The 27,487-nt window shown below is 45.7% G+C and overlaps 1 protein-coding gene across 11 annotated transcripts in view; it reads left to right on the top strand.

Annotated features, from left to right (window-relative positions):
* CACNA1I (calcium voltage-gated channel subunit alpha1 I) overlaps positions 1-26,934 on the top strand; it is a 153,548-nt gene extending 126,614 nt beyond the window's left edge. For 4 of the 11 annotated variants that reach the window (XM_085517463.1, XM_085517468.1, XM_085517461.1 and 1 more), the window contains 19 exons: positions 52-175; positions 1,087-1,155; positions 2,043-2,227; positions 2,552-2,678; positions 3,722-3,847; positions 4,298-4,387; positions 5,257-5,476; positions 6,520-6,671; positions 8,271-8,380; positions 8,941-9,074; positions 9,506-9,576; positions 13,494-13,572; positions 14,155-14,276; positions 15,008-15,346; positions 15,960-16,106; positions 20,271-20,387; positions 20,931-21,123; positions 21,951-22,147; positions 24,076-26,934. In XM_085517463.1, coding sequence (XP_085373589.1) covers positions 52-175; positions 1,087-1,155; positions 2,043-2,227; positions 2,552-2,678; positions 3,722-3,847; positions 4,298-4,387; positions 5,257-5,476; positions 6,520-6,671; positions 8,271-8,380; positions 8,941-9,074; positions 9,506-9,576; positions 13,494-13,572; positions 14,155-14,276; positions 15,008-15,346; positions 15,960-16,106; positions 20,271-20,387; positions 20,931-21,123; positions 21,951-22,147; positions 24,076-24,777 — 3,304 coding nt within the window. In that variant the 3' untranslated portion in view covers positions 24,778-26,934. Of the gene's footprint in view, positions 1-51; positions 176-1,086; positions 1,156-2,042; positions 2,228-2,551; positions 2,679-3,721; positions 3,848-4,297; positions 4,388-5,256; positions 5,477-6,448; positions 6,672-8,270; positions 8,381-8,940; positions 9,075-9,505; positions 9,577-13,493; positions 13,573-14,154; positions 14,277-15,007; positions 15,347-15,959; positions 16,107-20,270; positions 20,388-20,930; positions 21,124-21,950; positions 22,148-24,075 lie in introns of those variants that run through there. The other 7 variants (XM_085517488.1, XM_085517469.1, XM_085517485.1 and 4 more) reach the window with 7 other exon arrangements.
* Positions 26,935-27,487: the final 553 nt, after the last annotated feature.

Genomic DNA, 27,487 nt, shown 5'->3' with positions numbered 1-27,487 from the left:
TCTAACCTCCCTCTGCCCAAGGAACAGCTACCTACTGGAACTCTTTTGCAGGTTTCGCCTCCTCTGCCAAACCATCATTGCTCACAAACTCTTTGACTATGTTGTGTTGGCCTTCATCTTCCTGAATTGCATCACCATTGCACTGGAGAGACCACAGATAGAACACAGAAGCATGGTGAGCACTGTTGCCTCCCATCTACCTTTTAACACAATGTCTGACAGAGGTGTGTAGGCACTCCTGGTACCATAATGACCTTTGGGCATAACTTAGCATTAAACATAACTCTAATTCATCTATTCATGTCTATGCATTAGTGATTCACATCATATGTGCTTCCCCTGCAGGGTCTTATAATGTGTCAATCTTCTTTATAATAGAGTAATCCTAGTTTGACCCACTTTTTGGAGGTGAGGGAGTCCTTTGGGACCCCATGGTCAAGAGATGTTTTGCCAAGGTTCGGGGATTGGGCAATAAAACAAGTGCCTTCCATGTGCAGTATGTCATCATGTATGCTACTTGGAGATGGCTCAGACTGGAGCATCAGAAAAGAGACTTAAATGGCAAGTGACTTTTTTTGCATTTCTTCCTTAGCTGACCCCTCAGCTCTGTGGCGCTTATACACCCTTCAGCAGTCAGTTTGTGCTCAGCATCCCTTTGGGAAGGAGTCCCAGGGCAGCACAGTAAATCAGGACTGAGCAGTACTGGCAGAGTGAGGCAGTGAGCACCTAGGAACCAGATTTGTAGACTGCATTGCAAATCCCATCCACAAGAGCTAAATGGGATCCTGTGCCAGCTGTGGCATAAGGTAGAGCTGAGGCTTGTGAGCCCAAAGCTGTCAGTGCTGACCTTTGCCAGGAGTGCTTCTCTTATTCTTCCAACCTTCAGACCCTTCACAAGAAAGAAAAATACATCAAGTTCACCACAGGGGCCTCATGGAGTAACAAGAAGTCAAGATACATTTAAGGCTATTCTCAATCTCTCTCTCTTTTTTTTTTTTCTCCTTTCCTTTTTTTTTTTGGTTTTTTTTTTGGGTTTTTTTTTGGGTTTTTTTTTTTTGTTTTTTTTTTTTGTTTGTTTGTTTCTAGGAGAGAATCTTTCTCACTGTGTCCAACTACATTTTCACAGCAATTTTTGTAGCTGAGATGACACTGAAGGTAAGTTAATGGAAATGAATGGCTCAGAGCTTTTCCCCAGTGTCAGGAATACCATGGCTCATGTTTGCTTGGCACTCTTGCAAAATCTCTCAATTTTTTCAGTGTCCCACTCTTTCTCCCTGCTTAAGTAAAGGGGAGTTAAGTCCCCTCTAGCTGTGCATGGAGGAGATGCTTATCCTGAGCTTTAAAACGAAAAGGATCTATGTGTCTGGGAGGAATAGCTAGTCCTCTGGCTATGGATTTTGTAATAATATCAAAAGTCCATCCAAGAGGGGGAGAAATTACAATGATATTAATGAATTGCCATTAGCTGAGATAATTATTTAATAGGTGTCTCTGCAACAATAGAGTAATCTAGTTAATTCGCTTGTGTTGAGGAAAAAGACTAAATACTGGCGAAAGTAAGTCTCAAAACTTAGCCTGAGGCAAAGCTTCCTAATATTCATTCCTAAACTACTGCCATGATTTTTAGAGTGACCAAGAGTGTGGGTCTTAATTCCTGGTTCTATCTCTCAAAACAAAACTGATCTCTGGACTAGGAGGCATGTGATATCGGAACATCCCCTGCAGAGTTTTGTTGCTCAGGGATGCAGAGAAGAGGTGAGACGACACCATGGCAATCACAGTGAAATGCTGCTCCAGAGCTTGGCTTTGTTTTTTGTAGTGTTAGGTGCCACCACTTTGGAAAAAGACATTTGTCCTTTGTAATCTTCCATTCAAAAGGAAAAGGTGATGAGACTGATTATAGGATTCAGAGTGAGTCCTTGCTGCTCCATTAGGAGCATGGAGGTGATAACCATGTGCCAGTCTTCCCCTCTTCTGTGAATGTCCTCTATCAAGCAACATGGAGGAGCAATTTAGACCCCATCCTCTTCCTTCTCTTGCAGGTGGTCTCTCTAGGCCTCTATTTTGGGGATCAGGCTTATCTCCGCAGCAGCTGGAATGTCCTGGATGGCTTCTTGGTCTTCGTGTCTCTCATTGACATTGTGGTCTCAGTGGCTTCTGCTGGCGGTGCCAAAATCCTAGGGGTGCTGCGGGTCCTCCGGCTGCTGCGCACCTTACGGCCACTCCGGTCAGAATCCCTCCATGTTCTGTTCTGCTGCTCCTTCTTACTGGTCCCCCCAGGAAGGATCCTGGAGTCAGACCCCACTGTAATGGTCAAAGGGTGCTCTTTGAGAATCCACAAACCTTAGTCATATGGCTCTGACCATGGAGATATTTCATCAGGCCCCCAACCCACGGGATAAAAGAGGATTTTGGGCCCTGGTAGCAGTGTTTCCCCATAACAGGCCACTGCACAGGGAGAACAGGAGCCCTCTGCTGCTGAAAACTCTTATCTGTGGCCAAACACCTCTGCTCTGTCTCTCTGTCACCCCCCCCTTTCCTTCCCTTTCAGAGTCATCAGTCGAGCTCCTGGCCTTAAGCTGGTGGTGGAGACACTCATTTCTTCCCTCAAGCCAATAGGAAACATTGTCCTCATCTGCTGCGCTTTCTTCATCATTTTTGGCATCTTAGGTGTACAGGTAGGGTTCCTATTGCCCTCAAATAGCCCTGGCACTCCCACACTTAGCACGGGCACTTGTACCCCCAGCAACAACAGGCACAGGGAACTGAGCAAAGCAGCAGGGGCCAGCAAGCTGGTAAACTTTTGCAGCTGCTCCAGCCCCATGAGCTGTCTCCCTCTGAAGTGTCCTCATGGCCTTTGGCAAGTGCATCCAGCTCTTCAAGGAGTGCAGACATTGCTGAATGTGCAAGAAAGGAGTTAATGCTTGTCTACACATGACAGGATCAGGTCAGGGTTTGGGTCAGTGTTACAGGGAGAGCCCAGGGCTGGCTCACTGGGCACATCCATGGCACACAGCAAGGGCAAGCAGCTCCATTCCTACTTGCACGAACCCTCCTTCCAGCCAGCTCCGTTCCTCCCCCTTGCTATCAACCCTTAGTCCACCCACATCCTCCTTTTATTTTTTTTTTTAATTCTCTTTTATTTTTTGTGAGATGAGAGAGGGCGTGGGTGTTACTTCCATCTCAGGGAATGTGCTATACTTAGTCTGCTCTTATGCATCTGTACAAATGCACAGTCCAGTGCCTTCCATATAGGGAAGGGAGCCCTGGGCAGAGAGATAGAGCAATGCATAAAAAAATAGTATCTGAGAAGCAGGGGATATATTTTCTGGTTCTTTACCCACGGATTATTTTCTTTCCCATCGGCTTTCTTGGTAACTGGGAGGCAGGGAGAGGTGATTGGTCTTAGTGGCTGAATAGAAGATTATTGGGCTAATGACTAACTGGGCCCCCCAAATACTGCTATCAGATAGCAAGGACTTACAGTCACTTCTGGCCTGGAGCAATACAGGAGGATGAAAAGCCAGATGTGAGTTTACAGGATTGGCCCTGTCTCCTTACCAGTGCATCAACCAGTGCTGTATAATGTACTGGTGTTCTCCCATATCTATCCTGGAGGGAACCCGGCAGCCCACCTACTTCCTTGGGAGCTTCTGCACATCCCAGGGAGCATGGTGGGCCCAGGGGGAAAGGGGCTGATGGAGTTGCTCCCCTTCCACAGCTCTTCAAGGGCAAGTTCTACCACTGCCTAGGGGTTGACATCAGGAACATCACCAACCGGTCTGACTGCGTGGCTGCCAACTACAAGTGGGTGCACCACAAATACAACTTTGACAACCTGGGACAGGTGAGTGTGCTTGCAGCCCATATCTCTGATGGGAATTCAGCTCTCCTCCTATGTGTACCTTCCCGAGTGCCTGAAAAGCCTGATCCTAGGTCTAGGAGGAGCAGTTATTTGGTATGTGTATCAGTGTAGAGGCTGTTGCTAGTGGTTTAGTAACACGATTATGAGTACAGGTAGTGGGGAAAGAAAGGGGTGGCAGCGGAGAGCTTGATTTTCTTGTTTATCTCATGCTGTGAAGCAGTTGTTCTTCATGACCTCTCCACTCTAGTGGATCTGACTTCCTGTCCCCCCCGGCCCCTTCTTCCACACTGAAAGGAGCAGGTTTTGATGTGTGCAGAGACATGGGCAGAAAGAATGTTTTAACACTATGTGTGTTAGAGCGTAAAAACTCACTTATTTTTCCCAGTCTGCCAGATGCACCTGCTCCACCTCTGCTTTGCTTTTTTATTACAGGCCCTGATGTCTCTCTTTGTTCTGGCTTCCAAGGATGGCTGGGTCAATATTATGTATAATGGACTAGATGCTGTGGCTGTTGACCAGCAGGTATGAATACATCCTTGCAAAAAGGCCTTTTTCACTTCTTGAAGCTAGTAAGGTGAGAGTGTACTCTAACATCCTGCTTTGGACACCTTCCACTAGCCAGGTTATCCATCCAGGGTTCTTCCTAATCCTTTGTTCTTCCCATTGCACGGGGCCTGGACTGTGCCAAGTCCATGCAGTGAAGCACAGCTGTGACCATAATGGCCTCAAGTTGGATGTAAGGAAAAATTTATTTTCAGAAAGAACGGTACTGCAGTGGCACAGGCAGCCCAGGGAGGTGGTGGAGTCACCATCCCTGGAGGTATTCCAGAGCCATGTGGATGTGGCACTGAATAACATGGATTATGGTGGCCACAGGCATGGACTGATGGTTGGACTAGATGATCTTTCCAACCTTAGTGATTCTATGACCATGTAGTGTGTGTCTGTAGTAATTCTCACTCTCTAACCAGTCTGGATCACATGGCAGGTCTTTATAACAACAGAGAGACAATGCCATATGAGTTTCTGGACATGCTGGCTCCCTTCTGGCCCACAGATGGTTGCTTTAATACCCTGTAAGAAGAGAGTGTTGAGCTGCTGCCTTCTATAACACTGCTTTTCCATTGCTAAGGCTATGACTTGATAGTGCTGGTATAGGTGCCTGCCATGGGCTACACAGCCACAGTCCTGAACTTTGGGTTTGAAGGTCTATTTACTTCTGAAACTGTGCACAGGATGCACTACTGTCCATAATTCTAGCTCTTCCCATCCCACTCCTCTTATTTCATAATCCCACCCCACCTCCTCAGCAGCCAGTCATCATGGCATACCCATCCCCATCATCTCTGTACCAGCACCCATCTGATCATAGCCTTTCTGTTCTCCTCCAGCCGGTGACCAACAACAACCCCTGGATGCTCCTCTACTTCATCTCCTTCCTCCTCATCGTCAGCTTCTTTGTGCTCAACATGTTCGTGGGGGTAGTAGTGGAGAACTTCCACAAGTGCCGACAGCACCAGGAGGCTGAGGAGGCCCGTCGACGAGAGGAGAAGCGCTTGAGGCGCCTGGAGAAGAAGCGAAGGAGTAAGGCACAGCCTAAGTGTTTGGTTGGTTCGTAGGCCAAGGTTTTCTGAGAAAAACCTTCTCCTGTTCTCTTTTTTTATTGATGGGATGGTCAATAAAATGCATCGCTTGTGGCCGTGCTCTGAGCCTTCCTCCCTGTGTCACTGCCGCCCCGCTATGCACCACACCAGTGGTCTGGGGAAGAGGGGTTGGCTGATAAAGTCTGTTGGGGAACTATGGTGCTGGGGAAGCCATGAGGTTTTAGCATCCAGCCCGCGTGGAAATAAGGTGTACCAAAAATTTACCTGTGTACATGCTGGTATGCACTGTCAGCACAGGACATAAACAGTTCAGTAGACCTCCTGGGCTTTCTGGAACCTCTGCTAGTGTTAGGGAGAAGACCCAGACAAGCTATCCTTTGTGTTTAAACCGAAATTTCAAGAAAAGAAAGAGGAAAAAAAAGAGGAAAACCCTTGTGTTTTGTTCCTGGCTCTTTCCATTAGTGTTGCGGTGTCACTTCTTGGGGTCCCATGTCCTCTAGAGTGAAGTAAGCCCTCTTTTTGGTGTATCTGTCCTCTTCTGTATTACTTTTAAACAAAAATTGCAAAAGCATACTCGCCCCTAGGTAACTTCCCTACTACCCCAGACTGATGGTTTTCTTCCATTCACAGCCCATGGGCATACTTTCCCTTTCTCTGCTCCAGTTTTACCTCTCTCTTGTGACACCCTGGGGCCTCTCCTGGAACCATCTGCTCCCTTTTATCATTTATGATCTTAATTTGTTGAGGCATGAAATGCTGATTTAGCACCATTCCCACAAACATAGACTGACAGATTTTAAGCATTCATTTTCTTTATTCTATTTATTTTTCTCCCCACTTCTACTTTCCTCTTTTTTGTGTTTCATTTTTCTCCTGTGCCCTCTGTCTTTTACCTGTGCTTTTTAGTCCTTTCTCTCTCCTGCCTTCATTCCCTTGTCTTTAACACTTATCACCACTTTTATGCCTGCTTCCTCCTCAGTGTTTCTTACCCATCTCTCTCTTTCTTCCAATTTCCTCCTAACTCTCCCCATCTCCCTCTTTCCACTGAAGAGGCGCAACGTTTGCCGTACTATGCTACCTACTGCCCCATACGCCTCCTTATCCATTCGGTCTGCACGAGCCACTATCTGGACATCTTCATCACTTTCATCATCTGCCTCAACGTGGTCACCATGTCCTTGGAACACTACAACCAACCTGTGGTGAGTGAGATTATGGAGAGTAATTATGCTCTTTTGCTACAGCTCTCTAATGCTCACTGTCTACCAGAAGAGGTAGGATGTTTGTGTCTCTAAAAATACTGTCAAAGTGTTGCAAGAGTTAATGTAGTAGGCAGAGTTATGTGAGGAGTTTGGTATGTGCTTAGAAAGGCAGCCCCTACTTAGATATCTGAAATCACCTGAAATGAAGAGATATTAGGTATATAAGCAAGAGTAGGGCCCCTAGAAAGCTTTGTATAATTAGGTCTCTGTGCTTTACATTATTAATAAGTGGGTCACCCAAATTTAGCTGCCTAGTCTGCTTGATATGTTTCCCTGGACCCTGGCAAGAGGTGTGGTGGAAGCAGCAGTGCCCTGGGAGCTTCAGGCATTGCATCAGATTTCTAAATGTCATTCCAGTTCTCCTGCCACATGATTTGAGATGCAAGGACTGGGTTAGTTGGTTGTGTGTCACCTCTTTCCTGTAAGAGGCGCTGAAGGGGTAAAGCACTGAAAAGAGCCTCTCAGCCGCGGGGGGGTGATTCCCAGCAAAGTACATCGTGAGCTAAAGGAGTTTTTTTACTTAGTCTGGAGAAGACCAGGTACCTCTCGGTGTTGTTGGCAAAGCTCTGGATGCTACTGATAACATTTTTTAAAAGTATGCTGCATATATCAAAGATGTTTTTTGCCTTTATATGTGGACAAAGCATTCCGTATGATATTTGTCCAATGGCATTTCAGTTTTCTTTTGGGGAGACTCGTAGTTTAGCTGACACTTCTAGTACCTGAACAGTTGCTGTCTAAGGTAGGTCAGGAAATGGTCTGTTGTCTTTCAGATATGTTGCCTATTTCCCCTGTTTCTTGCCCACCTTTTATCTTGCTCCTGAAGGGGCCCAGTTTTACTTTGCAGGAACTTTCAGCCCTTATTTGTTGTCACCCTTGTGTCAGTCCTTTACTCGTGTCAGATCAGGTCACTGGACTTTCTTAATCCTCAGCTCCTTCCCCTGCAACACAGTCAGGCTCTGCTAATAAATCCTGTCAAACTGCTTTGAGCTATTCCAGTATGAGGTGCCACCAGTGCTGCCCATTGGTCTCACCAGTCCTTGGTGGTGGAGAAGGGGCAGCACAGTGGAAAACCAGAAGCCCACAGCTGGGAGATGACACATGCCTGTCCCAGACTGAGGCACACAGGAGTTTCCCCCCATCAGAGATGGCATTTATAAATGACTGAAGCAATAAGCTTCCTGCCTCACTCCTTGTCCATAGCTAGGCCAATACCATTAATGTGCTGGCGTCCAGATGGCATGGGCTATTGGCTGAAGGGGAGACTGATGGAACCTCAGTGAAATCTCCTTGCAATAGCCATCTTCCTGTTATGCTGAGAAGTATAGGAGAAAGGATCAATAACTGATTCCCAGAACAACATGGGGTAGAGGGGCTTGCTGATGGTTGCCATCAGTAGGAGGCCTCCATGTTCAAGTATAGGGAGCATGGGGCATCTTCTCCATCTTGTAACAAATCCCTGGCACTCAAGAGAGACCCCACAGGTTATGAACTTGTTGCTCTTGCCTCAATTCTTACACCCTTTCTTTCTGCTGGCAGTCCCTGGAGACCGCTCTCAAATACTGTAACTACCTGTTCACCACTGTGTTTGTGTTGGAGGCAGTTCTCAAGCTGGTGGCCTTTGGTCTGCGTCGATTCTTCAAGGACAGGTGAGCAAAGGGTTGTGTAACACATTTCTTTGGGACAGCTGGGCACTGGGGGGAGACCTCGAGGATGAATCCCTATCTGGGATATAGTAGCAGTCCAAACTGTCTCCTAGTTCTGCAATGCCTGGGCATTAATAAGGTTTGCCCAAGAACTACATCTTTGTTGGCATCTGCTAGTTAGGCTAGAAAGCAAAGTAGGTGGGCTCAGAAACATCCAGTTTTTTCCTGCCCTTGAGGCAAACTGGGAACATGCTGAAGCAGAACGTATATAATGAAGCTGATACGAGGTAGTGAGGCCATAAAAAGCTGAGCCCATTAGTCAAAGCATAGCACCATAGTAACACAGCTCTATGCTTTCAGATCAGGCTGGTTTGCCTCTGGCTGCTCAGGCTGTGTGCAAAGTGAATCTCTGTTTGTCTGCAAAAACCCAAACAGGCTGACTCAGAGTGGGGCCTTGGATTTATACGTGAAGAAATGTTTAGGTTAAAGTGAAAACAATTCACTTTATTTGTCAGGGAAGTGGAAATTGTCTTCCCGTATTCTCTTTGATTTTTCTTCTTAAGGTGGAACCAGCTAGATCTGGCCATTGTGCTGCTGTCTGTCATGGGCATTACACTGGAAGAGATTGAAATCAATGCGGCTCTCCCAATTAACCCCACTATCATCAGGATCATGAGAGTGCTGCGCATCGCCCGCGGTGAGAGAGGCGCGGGCAGGAGGCAGGGATGGATGTGGCCATGGGGTGGGGCCCAGAGCAGTGACTCATTGAGCAGTGGCTGTAGGGACACACACTACTGCTGTCCTCAGCCCTGGAAGCAGAGAATGGAAAGGAGTAATTGCTTAGAGGAAGAATCTTGGCCAGAATGTGTCTGGGTGAAGCAGAAGCCTGATAGGCATGGGTGGCAGAAACAGTGTATTTAGGAAGGAGTAGATAGACTGGAGGAGAAGGAACTAGGAATGTAAATTGCAAATATGTGGGAATGTGGGAACCAGAAGTACATTTCATTTCTTCAAGGGCAAAGGGAATCAAGGCCTCTGTCTTGTTCTACCGCCATTAGTAGGGCGTACAAAAGGATGAACCTTCTGAGCTGAGTTTGAGTGACACTTCTCATGTGTTTCTTGTGACAGTCCTGAAGCTGTTGAAGATGGCCACAGGAATGCGAGCACTGCTGGATACAGTCGTTCAAGCCTTACCACAGGTAAAACCTACAAGCTTCCCCCAAGATTCTCTTTCTGCACTTTTTTTTTCCCCCCCCAAAGGGTCAATTCTCTTGGTGTCTCAAAGATGATTGCCTTTAGTGGCAATATTGGTGGTAGGTGGACAGTTGGAATAGATGATCTCATAGGTGTTTTTCAACCTAGGTGATTCTGTGATTCTAGATTTACTGTGTTGTACATGTACCTGCCTGAAAGTGATACCTGAGTTTTAATGTTAAGTTCTGGGGATACAGCTTGCCTCACATCCCAGTTTGCCAGTGGGTGAATTAAATGAATCTTGATCCTGGGTGAGGGCAGGATTCTTCCCACCATGTCTAGCTAGTGTCTGTCATTTCTTGCAAGTCCCCAGCTCTTCTCTCCCTTCTCCATAAGAAAGGGAGAGCAACTGGCAGCCATTTCAGGAGGAAAACCGGTCTCTGTCCTTCTCACCCTTCCCTGCACGTTTCCCCTATTCCCTCCTCTTTCTCACGTGCATTCCTCTCACTCCTTTTCTTAGCCAGTGCCTCCCCCTTTGTGCTTTCTTTTCTTCCTTTCTCCTCCTGGATCCCTTTATGATTCTGAGCCTCCCATGTATGAGAAGTGGTGACGCACTCTGTTGTGGCTCACGCAGCCGGCAGTGAAGTGTCTACCACAAGACAGCTAGACAGAAGGATTCCATGAGCTGTGAGCAGCAGCTGTTCCTGAATGAGATGCTGACATGGTGCTTTACACAGTCATCCAGCCTAGTGAGAGGATCCTTTGTGATGGAGAAGTGACCTGAGAGACCATTCCCCTTCCTTGGGGATCCTTTAGAGAGAAGTGTTAAGCAAGCAGTAATGGCACCAAGTTTCCCTACTGATCACACATTAGGTATTTCCCTGGCAGGCCCTGAGCAAGCAGCTATCTTGCATGATATCAAAATGTACAGGCATTTGTCAGTTGCTTTATCAGCTAATGTGCCAGTCTCTGTGAGTGTTGCGGAGCTGTGAATCAATCAAAAACAGCATGAGTAGTTACAAAAGGAGTTTACTTCTAATATTAGTGGCAGACAGTGATGTCAATCTGAATTACAGAAAACCCATAGTACAAAAGCCAGGGGACATTCTATGATCTTTTCTGAATCCTGAGCACTGTCTGATTTCCCAGTCTTTTTATTTTACAATATTAATTTCTATTTTTGTATAATATTAATGATGTAACTCACATCTAGGCTATATATCAATATCCTTTGTCATCCAGGGTAGTTTGGGACTGAGATACATTGAACAATGTAAAAATGGAAGTTTTCTTGTTGGAGGCAGCTTTGTGCCCCTGAAATTTATTAGCTCTGGCTCTGCTGCCCTTGATTGGCCTAGAGCAGCCCTTCTGCACATTGCTCTTTTCCATTCCAGGAGCCACAACTACTGACTGGCTCAGGCAAGGATCTGAAATGGAACGGGTTTCCCAATCCAAGAAAGAATCATAGAACCATTAAGGCTGGAAAGAATCATAGAGTGTTTGGGATTGGAAGGGACCACTAAGATCATCTAGTCCAACCATCAGCTCATCCTTATGACCACTTTAGACCATGTCACTCATGTGACTTCTCCCCCTTTCTGGAACACCTGCAGGGATGGTGACTCCACCACCTCCCAGGGCAGCCTGTTCAACTGCAGCACTGCTCTTTCAGGGAAGAATTTTTTTCCCCAATATCCAACATCTGTAGCTGTGGTGTGTTTGCTCTGCAGCACAGATAAATACACACAGATAGCATGAGCTGCCTGAAGTGTGTTCAGCCCTCAGTAAGAAAACTCTGTGGTATATTTGTAGTTAAATGGTGGGACTCAATTTTGACCCTTAGAATATAGCGAATAAACAGGAGAGGGGGAAATGATAGAATCATTGAGTTGGAAGGGACCCTTAACGGTCATCTAGTCTAACTCCCATGGGGCTGCTCATATCCCATGGAAATGTTTGAATCCATGTCATGCAGAGAAGTGAAGTCATCAGACACTGAAGGGTTTTGCTCAGGATGACAAAGAGTGTGGCTGGGACCTCAGTTCAAACCCTGCTCTTTGGACAGAGCCAAAAACCACAAGAATATTTTTTCCATGCTTTACAGATTCTTGCTTTTTTTCCTCACAGTCACCTCCAGACCCTTTGCTAATCAAGATGATCTGTCTTTTGGAGGTCATTAATATTTGCCACAACATCCTTCACAAACACGTATCTGAAGTTCTGGCCTCTAGGTATTTCCTGGAAGGTAAAAATGAATAGTGCTACCCAGTATCAAAACCTATGACCAGTCCAGTTCTTATTGTCTGGCTTTTGCTTCCTTCTATAAAGGCTTGCTTTCACTTAATAAAGTTATATAACCGATAGATCAAAAATCACTCCATAGTTAAACCTGTGTCAAAACCTGCACTCAAAGCAGGGCTGAAGTCCCCCACTTTCACTGTTAAAAACTGCATTTTGTCTCCATATTTTACACACTGAGTCTTCAGGGGACAATTGAATTATCTATAATATTATTCTCCAAGATTTATTGGCTTTGCCAAGAGAAGCAGTTTAAAATAAGCTGTCCTTTCCTTTGTGCTTTTCCCTCATCTCAGCCTTTCTCTTTGTATTCCTAAAGCACAGACTCACACCAGGGATTTTGGCTTGCTAATGGCATATAAGGCAACTCCAGTTGTCCTGTTCCAATTCTCTTCCTTTCTCTGTTATACTGCAGCAATGGTTAATACTGAATAGAGCTTTAATTTTGGAGCCCTTTGGAAATTTAGTCCTTAGCTAAATTTTATTAGCTTCCTTTCTTTTAATACCCTATAGGCACAGGCACAAAGGTGTGTGTTTGGAGCATTTACTATGGTGTCCAATTTAGCCATCAGAAATAATTCCTTCCACTGCATGTGTAGGGAGCCAGAATCTGGCAACCTGGAGGAGTGGGTGTGTTGAATCATTCATTTCTCTCCTGAATTTGGATGTCACAGCAGTTGCATTGACTAAATTAGATTCCTGAAGTAGATGATCCTAATAAAGGCCTGGCAACCACATGCACTCGCAAGCATTCAGGTCAGATACTACTTGGGTTTTGAAAAATACTGAATACCAGGTCCTTAATTCCCCACCTCCCTTTGCCCCACCAGTGGTGTGCTAATTGTTACTGGCATTTTCAGCCTTCCACTTTTAAAACCCCTTCTGTTCTCCACATATAATCCACATGCCTCACATGCTGGGATGCAGGAGATTCAGAGGCAGAGTAATGATTTGGGAGAGTGAGGATATGGAAGCAGTGCACACACTGCTGGTGCTACTTTTGTGTGCCATGGAGCAGCAACCCTCCCATTGTGGAGTTTCTGAAACATCAAATGCTGGAAGCTCAAAAATTTGGCTTTGCCCCATTTTCCACAGGATGCAGAAGAAGCTTTGCTTCCCCTCTTCACTCTTTTGAAGTCTCTTCTCCTTCTCTCCAAACAGTTTAAAAGAGGCTCTTTATCTATCTTCTTTCTCATTTCCCTCCACAAGTGGAGGACTGTATCTGTGTCACCATCTCTCTGGAGCTCTGCTCCAAGCATAACTTGGGGGAATTTAAGCAGCATATCTGTGTGCTGTACTCCACAGTATGGCTCTCACTTAGCCAAAACAGATTCAATTCCTTATGCTCCTGCTCCAGTATGCCTGCATTCACCTGACCCAGCAATTGAACACTTTAGTCAGTACTAGCTAGAAACAGCATCCTTTGAATCTGCTGGCAGCTCTTGTTCCATGGATGGCATTGTCGCTGGTGACTGCCCAGGTTACTGAGCAATTGTTTGGTTGAACTAATACCCTGGGAATTTGTTGCTCTTCTCTCATGGCTTTGGAAGACAGAAACTAATATGTGCACAATTCACACTTGCCTGTTCAGATGAGGTAGGCTGACTGTGCTGTTTGCTTTCAGGTGGGGAACCTTGGACTGCTTTTCATGCTCCTCTTTTTCATCTACGCTGCTCTAGGAGTGGAGCTCTTTGGAAAACTGGGTAAGTCTCAAGCAGCCTGTGCTCTGGTGTAAGCTATAGATCTGCTGGGAGTTTTCTCAAGCTCAGTACTTATTGAATAAAGGGACTGAATTATTCATTGTCCTTTATTCTCCTTTTTGTGAACTTGATATATGCAGAATTTCTCTCTAAAATAATGTGATTGTTCTAACAGCTTAAAAGAGTAAAAGTAGTTTCTAGTATTTCTTTCATTCTTCAACCTTCAGTTTTTTCTTCACTGCATTCTTTGGTAATGCTTTAGGGTTACAAAAAGAAGTCGGGGAAAGATTACTCATATCTCTTGCGGTGGAATATTGATCATGGAGGAAGGCAATACAGTGACATGTTGGGAGGGTCACCTAGAGCAATCGAGTGATTTTTTGCACTGCTGGACAACAGCCAGGTGTTGTTGGACAACAGTCAAGTGTTGTTGGACAACAGCCCACTGTTTCAGCATGGTGCTGAGGCCATTAACTTAGGCCTCCAGGTAGTGAGGAGCCTGAAGACCCCTTGTCCAGCTCCTGCTGTTGATCTCAGAGCATGTAGTGTGTCCCCCATTGATAGCTGTGATCCCCATTCTTACAGTATGCAACGATGAGAACCCCTGCGAGGGCATGAGCCGTCATGCTACCTTTGAGAACTTTGGAATGGCCTTCCTCACACTCTTCCAGGTGTCCACAGGAGACAACTGGAATGGAATCATGAAGGTAACTGGGCCTTAGGGGTATGTGAAAAATTCTGACCTGAGCTCACGTCAGCAGTGTTCATTGCTTTGGTTGGAAATGAGAGAGGAGCACAGGAACTGAGTTACCAGATTAGGTGCTAGCTTGGGCCAGAGTCTCCCTCCTTGCCATGATAACTCAGACCCCAGGCCCATTTGGTCCTACAGCCATCTAGCTCTGAGAAGTGCAGATTGTCCTTGGAAGGAATAAAAAGGCTGTTCTGGCTAAGAGAGAATACCTACTGTTATAAGGCCAGTTATTGAAGGTAATGACTTTGGCATGGAACCCATATACAGAGCTATCAGGGCAATCTAAAATTTCTTTCCTTCAAAGGATAGGAAGAAAGGAGAAGGAAAGTTCTTTGCAAATATATGCTACTTTAGAGTGTGATGTGAGAAGGCAGAACTGCACAGCATCAGTTCCCACAGCTGGGGCTACAGTGGCAGCAAAATGCAAGGGTCTGAAGGACTTAATTCTGTAGACCTTTGGGCATATTTACTCTGAAGCGGAGAGCACAAGTTGTATCCCGTGATCAGATAATGTCCTTGATTCTTGGAGGACTTCATGATTCTAGAGGCTGTAAAGTGGTAGAACCATTGCTCTGTTCTTTCCAGTGGCATTGGTGTTTTTTGACAGAAAGATCACCCAAGCCTGCATTCTTACTTTAGTCCTTCCTTCCTTTCATCATTCCTTCTCAAACCCAACTTCCTCTCAAGGATACCTTACGCGACTGCAGCCATGATGACCGGAGCTGCCTCAGCAACCTGCAGTTCATCTCCCCACTGTACTTTGTCAGCTTTGTGCTCACAGCCCAGTTTGTCCTCATCAATGTGGTGGTAGCTGTTCTCATGAAACATCTGGATGACAGCAACAAGGAAGCCCAGGAGGATGCAGAGATGGATGCTGAGATTGAGCTGGAATTTGCACATGGGCTGTGCTCCCGCAAGTCAGCCTCCTCAAAATCAAGGCAGGGAAAAGGAGCAGGAACAGGAGGCGGTGGTGGGAGAACAGAGCCTGAAGGACATCTGTGCACGAGATGCTACTCTCCAGCACAGGTGGGTACACCTTTGAGCTTACCAACCAGACTGCAGCAAGTGGGAGAAGCCAAGGGGCCTAGATGATTGAGGGCTTAGCAGCAGCAGGCAGACTCTTCCACTTCAGGGTGAGAGGTTTGCTTTCAGCAGTAGACTTTTGAGTTGGTAGCATTGTGAGGAGGCAAGGATGTAATATCAGCAGGTCTTGTAGCAATGCCTGGAGGCTCATTGGCATTATAGTGTAGGATCCTGAGGGTCAGCAGAGGAGGGATGGAGCAGATTAGCTGAAGCTGTGTTAGGAGCAAATTTGAGAGGGGAGCTCAGAAGAAAAGAGACGGCAGATGGAGTGAAGCACACCAGCAGAGCTGGAAGGGAGGAATGAGCAGCACGAGGCTGCGCTTACAGTGAGTGAAGACAGCCCATCCTTCTTTTTTGCATTGGATTTTGGCACCTTTACACACCCTAAGGAGCAAATGCTCCCCCTGTGACCCTGTGCAAGTACCTGCAGAACAAGGTACTGCTTCAGATGAGTCAGGGTGGAGAATCCAGCCCCAAATTCACATTGAACTTTGAAGCAAAAGCTCGGCATTCTTAAAATGATTTCTCCCATCCTCCCCCCTTTCTTGTCCCCTAGGAGAACTTATGGCTGGACAGTGTCTCTTTAATTATTAAGGACTCCTTCGACGGGGAGTTAATGATCATCGATAACCTATCGGGCTCCGTCTTCCATCATTACTCCTCGCCGGCCATGTGCGAGAAGTGTAACCATGACAAGCAAGAGGTAACCTGCGTACGAGGATGCGTGAGGGGATTCTTCCCCCAAGACCTACACATCCATACTCATAAGCCCACAGGGCATCCAGTGCGTTCTCCTGGCTGTAGTTTGTGTAGGCAGAGGGCTTGGCCTGTGTTTGTCATCTATCATGTGTTGCTGAGACTGCCTTTGGTATGAGCCTGCCCACCTTAGCCATGGGGGGATGTTTGAGGTGGTAGAAATCTGAGATGTGCCATGATGTAGGTCAGGCGGAACTGACTGAGATGTAGATGAAGACAACATTGTGTTCAGTTCTGCAAGAAGAGCAGAGGTTGGAGATCATGGCATATAAAGAACTGGAAGGTTCACACCCCGGTAATAGCACTTGAAGACAATTCAGTGGAAGATTTAAGCATGTTGCATCTTCATTTGAAGCATGTGTTTGCTTACTTCCTGTTGAGGAGAGTTAGCTAAGCACATGCTTACATGCTTTGTGGAATAGAGTTGCTGTCTGTAAGGCAGGATTAGTTTGTGATTAAAACTGGTTATTTAGTTTGATAAAAAACTAAACAAAAGTGAGCCCATTGAGGAAGTTTTAGGTCCTCTTTTCTGCTGTGAAATCTGTTAGCTGACAAATGAGTTGCTGCTGAGAGCAGGACCATAGATACCTTGGAAAACCACTTCATAAGCAATTTGTCTTTTCATGTTATAAAACCAGAGAAAAGTAGCCTGGAAGATGTTAGGTGAGAAGCATAATTATTTTTTTCTCTGAAATCAATTTGTTGTATTTAAGTACTGTGGTTGTGATTAGTCTCATATCAGTAGCTGTTCTCATCTGTCAGTACATCACTACATCATCAGCAGTCTACACCATCTCCTTCCCCATAATTAACTTGTTATGTTGCTCTTGCTTGTAAGGAAACCAGCAAAGTTGAGAAGAGAGCTCTTATTGGTAGATATCCACATTTGAAGATGACAATATTTCATTTGGCTTTGGACCCCTAGTTCTGATGCTTGACATTTTTTCAGTCTTTCAGCAATCTGCTTATCCCAATAGCTTCCATTTGGAAATATCAAAATGAAAATTGCCATGTTTCTCAGTAGTGCAACATTTTACCCATGGATACTGCATTAATGCTGTCAAATAAATGTTTTCAAGTCATTGCGCTTTCCAGTGCTTTAGGTAAGTCTTTACATTCAGCAGCTGATACTAAGCCTTCTCAGAAAAATTAGGTCTTCTAAAGGAATTCTAGAATGACTGCCCTCAAATCAAGTCATTTGCAGCTAGTTTGCTGCATTTGAAAACCTTCCAGATAGTCTTCAGTGTCCTGCCTGGGAATTAAGGCAACATCAATTTTCTTACCATCCCATCAAGGAAACTGGATGGCAAAATCTCCAAATGCAGCCCACAGCAAAGAGTTTAACAGAATAATCATCACCAAACAATTATTCTTAGCTCAAATTTTCTAGTGACTGTTACAGAGTTATAAATTGATTTTCTAAGTTGATATTTCAGTGTATCTAAAGTGTGGAATTGAAATGAAATTATCTACATCCATAGGAATAACTTCAGTAGTGAAGAGTAGTTATTTTATTTCTCATTATATGAATCAAAGTGAAAGGTCAGGATTTTAAGTCATGGGTTGATTGTGACCTTCTCTTTGTATTTCATAGTGTAGAAACCGATGCAGAAATTCCAACAGAAGATCACAGCTAGACTTGAGCCCAGCAGTAACACCAGCAATACACAGTCATTAATTAACCATACTCAGGTGCATCAACATAACCAGAGCTGTGCATTAGTACCAGTTGTACACTGCCAGAATGTAGATTGTGCACATGGAGTTGTATCGCTTTTATGTTGTCTTTTTCAGTACGTGTGTTTTTATAACTAAACAGGATGTTGGATGCACACCAAATCACCCTTAGCTTCGCCCTTGTGAAAGCGATCACATTATCAGAAAATGAAAAGGTTGTTTATTTTCCCCATTTAATTTGTAGTTTAATCTGAGAAGATACCGAGCAGAGTGGATGAATACAATGCTTAAACATATGCTCAAGTTTTTAATGTGTACTAAGCTTTGTATTGCGTGGAGTAGAAGTGCTCAGTGTCTTTCTGAGTTAAACTGCTGGTGTCCTTATTTTCGAACCAATTATTTGGACAATTAAGGATTTTCCCAATCATGGCTCTGTTTAAAACATAGCTTATACCTGCAATTAGTTATTTTCCAAGGGATATGTGTGAATGGTTCAGTGCCTGCAGTTGGTGCAGTTGGTGTCCCAGACAATTTGTGCTTCTACTGAACATCCCATTAGTCCTGCACTGCCATTTGTTTCACTTTTTTTTTTTTTTTTTTTTTTTTTTTTCTCTTCATCTTTAGTTAAGAGCATTTTTCAATATTCTCCAGGACTGGAAGCTACAAGAACATAACAGAATATGACTAACCTCTTCTCAGGTCATTTCTGCCCTTTCACTTTTGGGCTGGTTGACAATTAGATGTGTGTATTGGTGGCTGACGGCATACTTAGCCAGGGAGCAGCAGTGAACAGTGTTCACACCGTTGATCTGCTCATGACTTTGTTGATTGTGCTTTTTGTGTAGATCCCAAGCTGGCCAGAAATTCTGAGCAAGCAGTTCAGTGAAGAACAGCCAAATCTGGCTTTTGTCGAAACTCTTTCTTATGGATGGTGAAGGGGGTTGCAGATGTTGTCACATTTCAAACTCTCGCTTCTACAAGCTGTAAGGTTGTTCTGGTGTAACAAGCACTTATGCAAGTAATGGATGAGTATGCACCTTAAATGGGAGTGGATGAAGATGGTGTTTCTGTACACAACTACTGACTGGTGGCTGTGTAGTGTGCTTGGTGTAACATCTTTGTGGGTTCTCTGGTGTGTGTATGCACCTCAAGCATCAGTTGGTTAATTTGAGCTCTGTACATGGTTGAGTGACACCGTGTTCAAGTGCCAGAATAATATCCCAAACACAGATGCTGTTTGTGCCCTTTATTTAAATCCAGCTCAGTTTTTCCCTTCTGTTTATTCTATGTGCCTTATCCAAGGATGGAGACTCTTCCAGTCTCTGGACTTGGCACAAGCCATCAAACTCCCAGCTCAAAGGAGTCATGTCTACAAGTATTCCACCTGCTCTTACAGTATAGAAGCTGCACCCAGTTCTTGCAAACAAAAATACAGGAAAGAACAAAATTACTGCCCAGGAAGAAAGCTCTCCTGACTGAGGCAACCTAGAATATGGCTGTTGAGTCAGGTGCTGGTGGTGGGAACTGATGGGACTCAAGAGACCAGCCACAGAAAGTCAGAGACTCATTAAGGTTGGAAAAGACCACTAAAATAATCTAATCCAATAAGTTGAGCAGTGCTTAGGCTCCTAGAAAAAGGATAATTGTAGGACAAGATGAGGTCTGGCAGAGGGGAATTGAAAGTTTGGAGGAAAGATGGGAGAGGGGTATGCATGGTATGGGTATGAGACAGGCCAAATGATGGAGTGAGCTCAGGAGCAGGACTAGAGCAAAGCTGAGTTTCAAGGATGAGAAAGACACAGTAGTCAGACTGGTTTTCAGGAGATAAATAGATTTCAGGAGATAAATAGTTCAGGGTGAGCTAGAGGGGTGAGTTTTGCAATGGAGAGGGGGGGGGGTGGGGGGGGCTTGATGTTAGCTGAAATCTTGGGTAGGTTAGAGATGAAAGAGAAGATGCAGGGAAGCTGGAGGGAGGTAGGATTTCAGTGATGAAGGTAAGAGAATACGAAAAGCATGATATTGGCATGGACTGCAAGAGGCATGAGTATCCCTGGAATGAAAACATCTTTGTGTTGAATCAGGGCTGTCCTTTACACCTTTAGAGACGGGTCTATTCCTCATCCCTCTATAAAGCATACTGCCTTGCCACTAAGCAGAGGGAACCCTGGGACAGATTCGGGACTGCTTTCTACAATACTGGCAATCAGGGGAGCATGGACTGGAGATGGGCTGCTTGCAGATTCTGTGTTCAGGCTTCCTTAGAAAGTGGATTCTCCTGTCCAGCCCAAATCTGGGCTAGGCAAAACCTGATGTATCCAATGAATATAACTTAAAATTCATCTCAAGCCTACAGGCTTTTACTTATCCTTCATAAACAGTGTGACTGCTTGAAATGCTGTAGACATCCCATGACAGCTCCTTTCCCTTCCTGCAGGTCCAGCTGGCTGAAATGGAAGCATTATCTCTCAATTCAGACAAGTCCTCTTCCATCCTTCTAGGAGATGAGTCAGATAATCGCAGCACTTCTCAGCTGAGTCCTAAGGAGACCAAGGTTAGCCTCAGGTGATCGTGGGCATGTTGCACTGTATGTCTGTCCCTGCTCCTCAGAAGTGCTCTGTCTTCATCCATATGTCCCTGCTGAGGAATATAAATGTTGGTCACTTTTCAAGAGCTTCTCCATGGAAGAGAAAAAAGGGATGTATGCTTTTGAATGTTCTCTCCATCACTATTAATAACTGCCTCTGAATGAGCCTAAATTTAAGGGATTTGAGTGTGAAATATGAGCACATTTTAACTAATTCATAGGCACCTTCAGAGACAGCCCTTTCCTGACAAGTCTGCTCTGTGGTTTGCCATTAAATTTCACCAGGCTTTGTCTTTATTATTATTATTATTATTATTATTATTATGGTTAATTTTTATATATATATATATATATGTGTGTGTGTGTGTGTGTGTGTGTGTGTATATATGTGTATATATATATGTGTGTGTGTGTGTGTATATATATATATGTATGTATATATATGTGTGTGTGTGTGTGTGTGTGTGTGTGTGTGTGTATTTATTTATTTATTTATTTATTTTTTCCCAGGATGGCCAGGACAGCCCTGACTCCACTGAGGCAGGAGATCTGGGGGAATGCTTGCTTCCAATATCCAGCACAGATGGCTCCACAAACCCAGACAGTTACCTGTGTGAAATAGAGAAAACTCCTTTCAACTCAGTCCAGTCTTGGCTAAAGCATGAAGGTACCAAAGGTGATGGCAGCTCTCATAATTCCCCAGGTTTGCATGGATTGGTTCAGCTTATTTGCCTTTCTCCTGTGAGGAATGGAGTTAATGTGAGGCAAGGTTATACTAACAAAGAATTCACTTTCAATTCACCAGTCCTTGGGAGTGAAGATCATTTCCTTCTTCAACTGCTAGATCTTATACACCCCTTCAGACTTGCCAGTGTGAAGCATCATGAAAGAGCTGCTTCCTATTTGCAGTAGTGCACCTGCATGTAGTCAGAGCAGAGTGTCAAAGAGATGAAGGGACACAGGCTTCAGTGATGATCAAGCTGGGTAACCTGTGTTTGCTCTGCAGGGTTAATTATTGCTATCCCATGAGACCAGGCTCCTTGGATAAAGCCAAAGGGAACATATAAAACATCTGCCCTTTGTGGAAGTCCCGCTGTTCTACTCCTGAGCACAGGATTCCTAAGCCACCAGTTTATTTATCTCCCTTCATCCCCTGCCTTGCAGGATCTGGGATGAAAGCCCTCTGGCAATGATACCTGGTTCAATCAAAGCCTTATGGCTCAGCTTTTCTCTCTAAGAGCAGCAACAAGAGAGGCAAGCTGGGCTGTTGATTTACAGCTCTGAGCTGTGTTAGATCTTTAGGGTCTGGTGCAGGCTTTTGGTATTGTGCAGAAAGTGGGATTCATTGTGTGAACTCTAGAGTGAGGCTTCTTGGCCAAGAGTGTGTGTTGTCAGATATCATCTATACACTGGACTTTCAGGACCCTCAGTATAACAGCAGCAAAAGCACCAAATCCAATCGGAGGACTCCTGAACTTTTTTTTTTCTCCGTTTGTGTTCTCTTCCCCATTTATTTTGGTGTTTTCTCAGCCCCTTCCAGCCCCTTTTCTCCAGGTACATCTTGCCCTCTGTTACCTGTACCAGCAGAATTTTTCCACCCAGCCATCTCTGCTGCCCAGACAGGGCCTGAGAAGGTCTCGTGCACACATAACCTTCCTAAGATCTCTCTGCAAGGCTCATGGGCATCACTGAGATCTCCGAGTGTGAACTGTTCACTTCTTCGCCAGGTGAGGTACCCTGCTTGCTTTTGCTTGAAAACCTTGATTTCCACATCACACCCAAAAAAAGAGACCTGAATAGGGTGGAAGGCAGACGAAGGAGAGAGGCCAGCTGTGGTCATGGGCTGGGTGACCTGACTTGGAGGAGCACAGGGAACCACAGTGTGCAGGAGGGCTGGGAAGGAGATAATTTGTACAGCAAGGGAGGATTGTATAGCTCTACCCACTAAAATTACATTCTCTTCTGCTCTGAATCAAAAAGCAGTTTGACAGCTGCAGCTAGCACCATGTAAATATGGAATCGCATCACGTTTTAGCTTGCCCCTGCGCCCCATGCACCGAGTGTACTGCAGCCACCTGCATGCACAGCAGTCACTGTGTGAGCCAGGGAGATGGCAGCCACACAACCACCTCGGCTTCTCCTGGTGCTGTGGCTCTGGATCACACACCTGCTTTGCTGCAGGAGCCTCTCCCCACCTTCCTTCTACACAGCCACTTGTGCCATAGTCATGCTCTGTTTCTGAGTTCTATTTTCCCCTGGCCGCTTAGCTCTTGCACCTCAGAAAGACACTGACTTTATCTCTGAAAAGGCATCTGTTTCTCTCTGAGAAGAATAAAGGCACTGAGGAAAGATCAAGTGTCTCTGAATTGCAGATGAGACAGAGATTGGAGTCCATCAGTGATCCCGCTTATTGTTCTTGGAAGTCACCCCATGAACAATTCCTGTTCCTAGGGACACTCTATTCCAGACAAACTATAAAACAAAATCATATGTTATCCTATTCTATGTGTTAGACACTGTTGGCACAATACAAACGTCTGTGAATTCACCAGGGATCAATTTAGCCTTGAGCTGAGACCATTGAGTTGTTGCAGTGTTGAAACTTCTGATATAAGTTTAGACATGAAGAGAAAGACCTCTGGAGATTGCGTGGCATTGAAGAAAAAGTGCTGTAAAGGAGAAACTGGTAAACTTCTCATTATGTGAGACAGACTGTATAGAATAGCTATGGTTCAGGAAGTCAGATGATGCCAAGCTGAGTGGTGGAGTCAATATGCTGGGTGGAAGGAATGCCATCCACAGGGACCTGCACAGGCTTGAGGGGTGGGCCCATGCAAACCTCATGATTCAGACCATTTTCCTGAGAATAAATGAAGTGTGGGTTAAGTAACTAAGTACTGTCACAAGGACATTAAGGTAATTTTCCCTTCTTCCTAAAAGGAGATTAAAGTTTTCTCCCCTAAATATAGCCACTGCTGCTTGTGCTGGTCAGAAGAAACTCTTTTCTCTCCCAAAATGTTGCTATTTTTTTAATGAGAGGAGGCTTCTTGAGGTCTCCACAGAAGCCCACCTGCTTTCTGGCCAGCTGATGATTTTGATGTGCCTGCAGCCTGTGTGGCAGGTTCACATGAGCACCAGAGTAGGAATTTACAGAGGACCTTGGCCCCATTGCCTCCTGGACTGACAGCAGAGCTCATAGACCCAGGATTCCTTCCTTCTGGTGGAGAACAGGGGTGATGGAAAAGTTCATCCTGGAGCAGCATGAGAGGGTGATCATGGCATTGAGTTTGTAGGAGTTCAACAGGCATCTGAAAAATGCTCTCTGCCATAGGGTCTGATTTTTTTTGGTGGTCCTATAATGGAGCCAGGAGTTAGAATTGGTGATCCTTTAGAGCCCTTTCCAACTCAGGTTATTCCATGACTCTGTGATTCTGTGGAATCAAAGCTCAGAAACTTTCCTCCCCCAGAAGGGAACATCCTTGGCACGCTGCTTTGGAGTGGGTTTCAGGTGGATGACAGTTACCACTCCCAACAGGGGGAGAGTGAGAGAAGAAATGGAGTTTATTTTCATACCCTGAATCATTTAAAAATAAAAAATACAAATAATTGTCTTGCTACTCTACCCATCTGAACATGATGTATTTTCACCCCCCAGGCTCATGAGAGCAACACGTCGCTGGACAGTCGGAGCAGCAGCTCGGTGGGCAGCCTGCAGACCACACTGGAGGACAGCCTCAACCTCAGTGATTCTCCCCAGTGTGCCCTGGACCTCCCAGTGGCCCTGTGCCCCATGCCAGCCACCAGTGACCCAAGACCCCTGGCAGCCCCCCTGTCCCCCACCTCCTGTCGCCGCAGCCTGCGGGGCCGGGGGCTGTTCACCCTGCGCAGCATCCGTCAGCACCAGCGCAGCCACAGCAGTGGTGGGAGCACCAGCCCTGGTTGCACCCACCATGACTCCATGGACCCTTCAGATGAGGAGGGAGCAGGAAGCAGTTTGCGGGGGGGAGGCAACAACAGTGAGCCCTCGGAGACCCTCAGCAGCCTCTCGCTGACCTCCCTTTTCTCACCCCCACCACCAGGGCTGACACTGGGGAAGAAGTGCAGCAGCACCAGCAGCCTCCACGCCAGCCCTTCGCCCTGCCGTCCCACTGCCCACCACACCAAGCCCTTCTACACCGTTGACCCCAAGGGCTTCCTATCCATGCCCTCCTGGGTGACAGACTTCTGCAAGGACACCCCTCCACCAGTGCAAGGAGCAGAGCCTGATGGCCCCAGTAGACTGGGAACAGGGGAATGCAGCTCCCCGCTGCCATCCGAGCTGGAGCTTGGCGATGGGGTCAGCAAGAGGAACAGATGAGGGTCCCTGGGGGATGGGGTGTGCAGAGTGTTTGGCCAACAGCATGGGGAGCCCATTTTGGCAGCTGCTCCCCAGCAGCAATTCCAAAGGATTTTGGGGGAAAAGAACCAGGCAAACAAAAAATTATAAATATATATATATACATAAATTTATATATATATATATATATAGAATAAATACTCTGGTACCGTACCTCAGAGGCGTGGGAGAATGCAAGCAATACGGGAACAGTCCTGCCCTAGGGCAAGACCTGGACCATCAATGCAGAGACTACAGAGACAAGAAAAGGCCATGGGGCTGGGAGGGACGGGACCCTCCGGCCAGGCAGCCACTGCCTGGCAGCCATTTAGTTATATACATATACATATATAGAGAGAGATTGATTTATTTATTTTTTTTACTGAGAGATTATGAATTTCAGAAAGTATGAAGGAGGACCAAGCGAATGGGGGCTGAAGGAGGTGCTATGCAGAACTAAGGAGGGTGGGCCAGTGGGGTGGGATAGAAGGAAGTGGGGTAAGTAGCAAGGGAAGAGCACCCGGAAGTTGCCTCGTCTGTTTCTGGGAACTTTCTTCTTGTTCATGCTTCCATTTCAAACATTAAAAACCGTGGGCCAAGTCTTCAAGTCTAGCGTAAATTGAGCAAATGTTGATTGTACTCTTCTGTTGGTGCAGAGCAGCGGTGCTCTGGCTGGAGGGGGATTCGCTGCTGATTTACAGCAGGTGAAAAGCAAACAGCTGTGGAGTATGGGAAACAAACAGAGGTGAAAAACCTGGCTTTGAAGGGAGTGAGAGAGCACAGCAGGCATGTTCATGGGTAGAGGGGATGTGGGCTCCACGGTGTATTTGTGTTGCTGTTTTGTTGGTTTTATGCCTTTTGTTTTGTTCCAGAGGGAAAAAAAATGGCAAGGGTTACAGGGAAATCTGGAGCAGAAGAGGGAGGAGGAGGTAAAAAAGGAGGGGAAACTGCACTTTTCCCATTCATTTGCAGTAATTATGATATTTTCTTTTAGAAGCCCAAAGTTGCAAAAACCATCTCTAGAGAAACCTGTTATTTTTGTATCTATAGCTATATATATATATGCATATATATATATAAACAAGACAAAAAACGGAATTCTGAAAAGGACAAATAAACGCAAAGAGGGCTTCAACATAAATTGTAGTGGGCCCTCTGGCTGGATACCAACCCTGCCCCAACTCCCAGCAGGAAGACCCTACGAGAGCATCCTTGGCTTAGTGTCAGCTCTTCTTCTTCTCAAGTATCACTGCCATCCTCTGGCGTTTTGCATTGGTGTTGCTGGGACTAAACCCCTGCTCAGCAAAAACCACGGATGTGAGGAGCAGAGAACACCAGCTGTGTGTGTGTATGTGTGTGGTGTGTGGCAGATGTTCGTGTGTGTTGTGTACTGGCTGGCTCACTGCATGGTGAGAAAGGGAGAGGAAGAAGGAGGGAGCTGTGGCTCTCCTTGCCCTACATCAGAGGGCACCATCTGTGTGCTGCAGGGTGGCTGTGAAGGCAGACTAACTCCATGAACCAAGCCCTGCCTCAGGACCCAGGATTCAGTCCAGCAGATGTGATTCTCTCCCACGTGGCTGCAGAAGCATCTCCGGGGCCACAACCCCTGTTCCCTTAACAGCAATGCGACCACACACATCTCCCCCTTTTCTGGGGCCAGCCTGCATCTCCCCTGGTTTTATACCCTGCCCAGGTTTGTTGGGTAGGTAGGAAGGGGCATCAGAAGCCAACTGGTAGGGGGGCATAAAGACTTCCCGTCCCTTTTTTTCCATCAGATAAAGAGGGCTGCTGTCGCAAAGCTCTCCTTGCTGGCACTTGAGGCATTGCAGAGAGTGGGTGGCACACCACAGACTTTCTGGTTTTGTCATTATCTGTCCGATTACTAAGCTGCTGCTGCATCTTACGAACTGGAATCGTAAACAGTAATCACATCAAATGGGACAAAGAACAGAAAGGAAAAAGATAATTGCTACATGGACTTGACTTATTATCTGAAAGGAACGTTTGTTGTCTTACAAGTGTGCAGACTGACTGCAGGGAGGTCAGACCTGTGGGCAAAGGACAGGAGAGCCCAGGTCCTTCTCCTTGCGGAAAGATTGCTGGTCTAGATTTATTAAAGCAATAATAAGGGTCTTTAAATGCCTTTTTTGCACTCGTCGTTCTTTGGGTTGCCCTGCCCACTCCCCCAGAGGCAGAGAGGAGAGATGAGACACACAGAATCATAGAACGGCTTGGATTGGAAGGAATCTAAAACATTATTCAGCTCCAACCCCCCATAATTAATTCCCTGTCCTTGGGAAAGGAGACCAGTCAGTCCCAAAAACTGAACATCAAACTCAGACTGCGTGAAATTTCCAAAACAAATTAACCAAAAAAAAAAAAAAAAAATTCCAAACCCTACACAGGTCAGTATGTAGACTGTGTCCTGTTAGGTGGCCATAAGTCCAGTCAGACAAGGTGATCTATCTTAGTGGTCTCTCCAACCTTAATGACAGTATGATTCCACGATAAGGGGACTTGGAGGTAGGCCGACATAGTGTTGAAGTTACCCTGCTATACTGTCACGATAGATATATGGCCTGCTCTTAAGATAGTTGGAAGAGGTGTGACACTCCAGGAAGAGGTCACCCCATCAACACTCCTCCCTCGTTAAATGGAATAAAGCCCCACTGAAGATGCAGGTGATTCTGAG

This window comes from Coturnix japonica, chromosome 1 (genome assembly GCF_054131305.1).
Source record: "Coturnix japonica strain WE chromosome 1, WE-NBRP24, whole genome shotgun sequence".
In the NCBI taxonomy this organism is placed as follows: Eukaryota; Metazoa; Chordata; class Aves; order Galliformes; family Phasianidae; genus Coturnix; species Coturnix japonica.
Note: the sequence above shows the minus strand (reverse complement) of the source record. Positions and strands in the feature narration are given on the sequence as shown.